The sequence below is a fragment of the Rutidosis leptorrhynchoides genome, chromosome 9 (assembly GCF_046630445.1).
Source record: "Rutidosis leptorrhynchoides isolate AG116_Rl617_1_P2 chromosome 9, CSIRO_AGI_Rlap_v1, whole genome shotgun sequence".
Classification (NCBI taxonomy): Eukaryota; Viridiplantae; Streptophyta; class Magnoliopsida; order Asterales; family Asteraceae; genus Rutidosis; species Rutidosis leptorrhynchoides.
This window is the reverse complement of record NC_092341.1, coordinates 328,447,840-328,455,475: the sequence shown is the minus strand read 5'-3', so window position 1 is coordinate 328,455,475 and position 7,636 is coordinate 328,447,840. Positions and strand designations below refer to the sequence as shown.

The following is a 7,636-nucleotide window of genomic DNA, read 5'->3' as shown; positions in this document are numbered from 1 at the left end:
TCCAAGAAACCATAACTTCAATTTCTTGGCAAAAACTTGGATTCATTAACTCATAAGTTAATGTATCAAACGTGATTTTGTAGCATAAACACGACAAGATATTAAAAAAACCCACAACATCCTATAATAATACAGAGTTGCTAGAATAACTTGAAAGTTACAACTATGGTACACATTTGTACCTTAGTCCTACAACACTAATTCATATACAAGGGACTTGAATACACGTAGTTTTATCTCTCCTTGTTTGGGACTACACGTTGAAACTCCACATACACACACTTTTATACGTCTTCTTGGGCTGCACGATTAAACAACAAATGATGGTCAAATATATGGTTAGTAACAAAACTAGACACGGATATACATGATTTAATACCCAACCACAAATGGCTATAATGCATTTTTTGCATTCACTTCGTTTGGCCAATAGAAACCTATCCGACGCCCAAAAGTAATTGAGCCCCATAAAGTGTAGATGACAGTTTCGAGTCATCATAGGCCCAAATGTGTTAAGGGTCCTCTAAAGTGCATAAAAATGGCTACTTCACTTTATTCGGAAAAATATATTGATATCATAACTTCATGTAAATGTGTAATCATGTCTGATGATACAACTATACATAAATATAAATATTGAAGACTTTCCAGAAAAATTAGTGTTCCAAGACAACTCGACCCGACCAAATTATTACATGTCTTGGATCTTTATCAACCCGCCCCAAGCATGTCCTAACAAAGGTTGAACGGGTGATTGATTTCAACCATTGGATTAACCAATGATCAGATTAAAACCAAATTCTACTCTCTTAACTAATCCAGAATCATAAAAGCAGGCTAGATCTATGGTCTGGGAATTTATGTGGTTGCAAATTTCATCTGGGTAATGCTAGATTTGTAACAGTTCACACACACACACACACGCGCGCGCGCGTATACATAAAGGTAAAGGGCGAGGAGTACATACTGCTCAAAATAAATCCTTGAAGCAAGCTCTGGGCTCTTTCCGCTTGCTCCTGGGTACCAGATATTTGAATGATATGCTCTGTTGCTTCGGTGCTTGTATCAACCAGTTTAACATTGGCTCCCGAAAGCTAATTTGATATTTAATTAAGAACGTACAAGTTAAACCATTACAACAATAGCATATATACTGTTAGACAAACTTAGAAGTGGCAAAATAGGCGAGCCGGGTAACAGGTCAGAACAGGTGAATTGTGGAGTAGGTACAAACAGGCTAGGTTGACCCGAATCACTCAGTCTAAACCTTTTTATTTCTTTTATAAAGATTTTGTGTGTCAAACTGTCAAATATGATTACAACAATATATTCTTTATTAACTGAATATAAATCACAACCTGATTACTAAATATAAGTATTCCCATTATAATTTATAATCTAACTTCCAAAGAAAACGCGACAAGTTTTCTTTTGACTAGTTTGACCCGTTATAGAAAAAACATAAGCCAAATCAACCGCTTCATAGGTATATAGATACATAACGCCACCTCTAAATAACAAAACAGAACAAAAATACATATGAAAGTTCTAGTTCTAGGAAAGCTTACTTGGCTAATCTGAGCAAGCATATTTCTGGATTTTGTAATGAGCTTGGGAACCGCATAATCTGGTATGACGACTTCCAGTATACTCCTTGTAACAAGTTGCACAGGTCTCCTAAAAGGAGGAAAGAAAAATGATATAAGATCGGTATGCAATTAACAGAATTAACTGATTAGTAATAAAGCAGGACCATTACCTGTTCAATTTACTTGGTGCATCTTCACGAGTCCCACTTTCAGTTTGATTTACACCTTCACTGTTCGATCCCCCAGTATTCTACACAGTAAATACACACATCATGAGGCAAGTTGAAGCCTTTTTGTCAAACTGATTAACCAAATGAGCACTTCATGCTCTAATTATGTGATTGAGAGATGAACATAATCATTAAACATACACTACAATTAGAAATAGCAAAATATGGGTGAAAACGGGTATAAGTCAGGACTAAAAACTTTTTGAATGTACTGTTGGCCAATTTGACATGTGGATGTATTCAACCTGACTTGTAACTTTACAAAATTTGACCCACTGGTTGTAAAACATAACCTGGATGACCCATAATTAAAAGACTCAAAATTGTTACCTCTATAACAGGTACATGGTTAGATCAAGTGTGTCTTACCTTTGCTGGATGTACTTGGAGTGTGGTTTGCATGTTCTGGTTGGATGCAACATTAGTATCATTTCCACTATAAGTTTCCCGTGTAGTTGTGCTGTTGCTAGGAGCAGCCTCCAAGTTTGAAGTGGTCCCTACAGGGCTCGGTGCATGAATGGTACCCGGTTGACCATCCTTTTGAAAGAACCCTTGAAATGTATAACTCCTTAGTCTCAATGTCACCTCCACAAGTGCTTCTCTAGCAGCCTTAATCTCTCCAACAATCTGAACATATAATCATAATACTTCATCAAACATTAATGTTTTAGATTTAATGGAAGTTTATTAGTATTATGACTTTAAGTTGCAGAATTTGGATAATATATCGAAAACACATGTCAAAACAGCATATTAAATTATTAAATAATCTTATTAAATCAAGAAGTAAAGACATTATTAGATTTAGCAAAAAAAATTAAATGGTAAGCAACAAACCTGTACGAGTTCGTCATTAACTGGTACAAATTGTGGGATATTTTCCTTAGGCAGAATCTGAACGTCTGCACCAGTCATTTTTTTGGCCTCAGATAAAAATCCATCTAAACATCCGAGTTCACCAGCTGTGAGAAGAAGACGGGTAGTAATAATATTTTCTTTTTCCGTAACAAGATCCAGAATTCGAGTCTGTATATGCAACAGAGCTTCTTGAGCAGGAAAAAACTCATCATCGGGACCCTAAAAGTAAATGTTTTTACAATTACAGTAAGCATCAGAAGTACATTATAAGATACTCAAAGGATATAATCTCAGACAATGTGCATCAGATGAAGCAATTAATATGTGTTAATTTAGGCTAAACACTAGATGTATCGGTTTCAAGAGATTTGCTGATTAATAGGTTGATCCAGGTTATGATTAATTACTACCACATTAAATGAGCAAAATAACATATATACTAGCCTAAAAGGAGCAAGTCAAAAGGGTTACACGTGCCAGACAGGCCAAAAGGTATTTTAATTCATATAATTTCTTAAATAAGTGTGTTCAAACTAGATTACTACTGTATTACAACAGCATAATTTTTGTAACCATAACTATTAAAAAAATATATTATAAACTCCGTACAGGAGTCAATTTCTCATCTAGATGAAAATAAAGAAAACATATACCTCTTCTGAAGTGATGGTAATGATCTGTTCATCTGATCCAGTGGCAAGATCAGAAACCTTGACGTTCACACCAATTTCATTTTCGAGCAATTCCATAAATCCATCTGATTGCCCAATGATACTATCAACCTTATTGTTTGGACACAGTATACGAAACACAATATCTTCTGAAGTTTGGGACTGTGCATTCTCAGACATGGGACTAGCTCCAGAATCATTAACATTACCAGATAGACGTGGGCCATTATTGAAGCTTCTGGAATTGTTTAGCCCACCAGGTATTCTTGACCCATAATTAGGCCCATCCATTGATGGTCGACGAGGTATGTTATTTGGGTGATGCATAAAATCATCTTCTGGATTAAAGAACCGATCAGGTGATTGTAATCGTCCATGAAAATGGCTACGATCCCGGTGCTGACTCTCTCTTAATCGCGAGGAGATAATTTCTATTGCATTCTTCACTGAGACCATATCACCAACAACCTGTGGAATAAGATAACAGATTTTTATACTATGATTAGAATTAAATTAAATGGGCGTAACAGAAACACGAATAAAGTTGAACAAAAGTAATTGTTCCCATTATTCCATATTAATTAACAATCCGTCCAAAAAAGAGAATCCTATTACAAAACATAAAAAACAGTAGTCTCATATACAGAAACTCAACTAATCTGAGATATACAACTTTCTTTAGATACCAATAATTAAACACACAGCAGTGGCTCACACTAGATTTCCATTTTATGTAGAGAATAGATGGAAACCGACTTTTCAACTACACTAAGAACACTATCATCTACTGTTCTAAGTCGTACTCTTCAACTCAAAATGGTGTTACTTTAAAGTTTAAACCATGCTTACTAAAAATGGCACCACTCAAGTCTCGAATGTCATAATCATGCATACAGACAGTCTATATAGGTCCATACTACTAAACTAGCCACAAATCAAAGCACAATAAGCAAATCACAACTCCTGAAATATCTTAACGAAATAAAACCATCTTATATCTTATAACATAATATAAGCATCCAACAAAGCATTATTCATGATCAGGAGTATACAATATACAATAGAACAATTCACTGAAACAATTCAAGTTGTGGACAAGTCAAAGTCTTTTTTAACCTGAACAATTTCCTCAGACATATCGACACACCGTGGATAAGTATGATCTCTAGGTAAAACCCTAATATGAGTTTTGGTTTCCATCCTCATTTGCTCAATAATTTTCCCCCCTTTCCCAAGCAATGATCCTACATGCAACCTAGAAACCACAAGCCTAGACACCAATCTATTAGCACCACCTAAACCCCCTCTTACACCATACATATCTTCATCATCCTCACCACCACCACCACCACCATATCCACCATAACCCCCAACCCCACCAGCATCACTCTCCAGTATCCTCTCATGTATCAAAAGCAATGCTTCCTGTGCAGGGCTAAAATTAGGCATTCTACCATCCGGATCGCGTCTTCGCGTATCCGAAACCTCGATAATTCGCTCCTCATCACCAGGTATCAATTCATGAACATTAATCCAAGCACCGGTATGTTGTCTAATAGCTTTAATTATACTACCAGATTTCCCAATCACACTTCCAGCTTTGTTATCATGACATAAGATCCTATAACTAGTAGTAACCATAAGTGATGATGAATCCTGTGGTTTCCGGCCACCGCCGCCGCCGATGTTCCGGCGCTGGTGGTGGTTGTTATTCGGTCCGTAAGGATGACCACCGCCGTTGTAGTTATTGTAACGTGGTTTAGCTCTAGGGTTTAGGGTTTCCATGTGATCGTAATCCTGATCGTAATAGTATCGTTTAGATCTCGATCGATCCATCATTCTGATTCACAATCGATTAATTGAGTTATAGTTTTAGGGCATACGTATAGATACGTAGTGAGTTTGATATTTGAAACGAAATGAGTGGATTATAATATGAAACCCTAGAAGTGAAGTGAGTGGAGGTTTAGATGCTGCAACTCTAATTGGGGGTTTTATTAGATTAGATGATTTGAAAATTAGTTTAGAAACCTTAAAAACGGGTTCAATTCGGGTGTATAGGTTTTACGGCGTGTATTTTTTTTTTATTACAAAATACAAGTTTATAAAATAATACAAGTTATAAAATAATACACGTTTTACGGAGTGTATTTTTTAAATAACTCGCGAAATTACGGATTTATAAAATAATACAAGTTTAAATATACTATTATGAAAAATACTTACCAAACCATTGAAAAAAATAACTAAATCAATAAAGTTTATAATATGCATATAGAAAATAATTACAACAAAAACGTACCACAAATATATTTTGTGTGAAACATATGCATCCGAAATAATCAAAGATAAACTACAAACATTTTGATATACTTAACTTGGACAGAGTAAATAAACTACCTTCATGCTCCCACCATCATCTTCCATATGTAAGATAGTTAATCTCGTAAAAAGAACTTATATTTAAATAATAATAATAATAATAATAATAATAATAATAATAATCTACATCTACATCTACATCTACATCTACATTATATATAATAACAAAGTCCTATTTGCCTAATCTTTTTCAAAAAAATTCAAATGAAAAAGAAATAACCATTAGATCAAAAACCAACTTTCAAAAACAACCCTTGGATCAAGTGATCACTCAACATTTGTCTCACTCCTCCTTTTCTATTGTTTATTGACAAATATACCCTCAAAATAGCACGGAGTGAAAACATGGGGTCTGCTGCTCTTCCCATTATCACAAAATCCCTGAAACAAGTTGAATAAAAAAACACCTCTCTCTCTCTCTACAATGGGACGATGGAAGAGATCGATAAGAAACCACAAACAATTAGGGTTCTTATAGTAGCAGATGCAGATCGACACTATGTGCATTCGGTGATGAATAAATGGTGTTTTACAATCGTATACAAAGCATTCACCCATCCAAAATTAATTTTAGGGTTTGAAAACGAATTCAGGAATAACTCACAATCGATTGAATCGACGCCGTAAGCATTTAAATATGGGGTTCTGAAAGGTTTGATAATGAACTTTAATTGCTGTTTATTCCATCTGTCACTATGTATATGATTTGTGATAAAAAAAAAAAAGACATACATTTAGCCCTAATTTCATGTAAATTTTTGTTTTAAATTGCCGTGGTTTAATTCTTTTTGCAGGAACTTTGATTGCTGTCAATTTTGTTTATAAGATATCTGTGAATTTTGGATATCTTCATCGGCATCTTTGACTTATGGTAACCCGTAACCTTTGTTTTCTATTTTAGTGTAGAAACTGCACATTTGTGTACTTGCATCTGAATTGAAAACAATATATAGAATGCCTCTCTTAACTTAGAAAAGAAAGTTGTGTATATCTGATTAAGCTTTGTTTTTTCATATGTTTATATTTAAAGCAATACAAACATTTGAAAAGTTGTATCTTTTTTTTTTCTTCTTATTCTCCTCACATAATAGATGTTAAAGCCTCTGTCGTGTTCAATGAAAAACTTGATGGAATTGAATCATCTGGAGAGCTTATTGGTGACGGGTATGAAAAAGCCTCTAAAGAAGCAACCATTGCTACAATAGAGGTGAACGTTGTCTACTTAACTACACAGTGTAAATCAAACACATAAGCTAAAAAATGCACTTTAAGAGCACAATGTCTAGGTTTCAACTTTATTATATTTTAGAACGATTTTGATGTTTAGACATCCGTAAGTTGGGCTGCAAATATTGAGAGATACTGAAGAATTTATTCTATAGAGAAGGATAAGAAATGAACTTTAAGAGCACAATGTCTGGTTTGAGTCATGCAGGTGTTTTTATGAGAACTTGTCGTTATATTCCATAGTTAGTATCATAATCCTAACTATGTTAAGTCTTTGTCAATTATTATTTCTTGCGTAGTTATAATAACTTAGGTATGTACAAACACAAGTTATAAAATTCCACGTTGGATGAAATAATAATGGATACAGTATACCACAACTGCAGATGAATAGTGGATTCACTTGGTAATTTGAGTACATTCAAATGTGGATTTTATAACTTGGTAATTTGTACACATTCAAATGTGGATTCGCTTGGTAATTTCATCCAAATTTATGGATTCACTTGATTACCAAATACTGTCATGACTTACAAATATGTACATGTATTTATAATATGATGTATTTTTATATTTTGACAGATCTTGTATTACAGTTTGTACTTTAATTGTTATTGTTACTCATGGTCTTGGATTAGATGGTTGATGGAAATATTCTGTCGCGGAAGGCTGATCAGGC

At 34.4% G+C, this 7,636-nt stretch overlaps 1 protein-coding gene across 1 annotated transcript; it reads right to left on the bottom strand.

Moving 5' to 3' along the window:
- On the bottom strand, positions 1-5,355 carry LOC139865794 (RNA-binding KH domain-containing protein RCF3-like). The gene is made up of 8 exons (XM_071853896.1): positions 4,465-5,355; positions 3,331-3,816; positions 2,657-2,896; positions 2,189-2,446; positions 1,760-1,839; positions 1,569-1,677; positions 968-1,094; positions 1-301 (listed from the first exon to the last, which is right to left on the bottom strand). Exons 1-8 carry the CDS (start codon positions 5,185-5,187, stop codon positions 285-287), a joined length of 2,040 nt encoding a protein of 679 aa, XP_071709997.1. The 5' UTR covers positions 5,188-5,355; the 3' UTR covers positions 1-284.
- Positions 5,356-7,636: the final 2,281 nt, after the last annotated feature.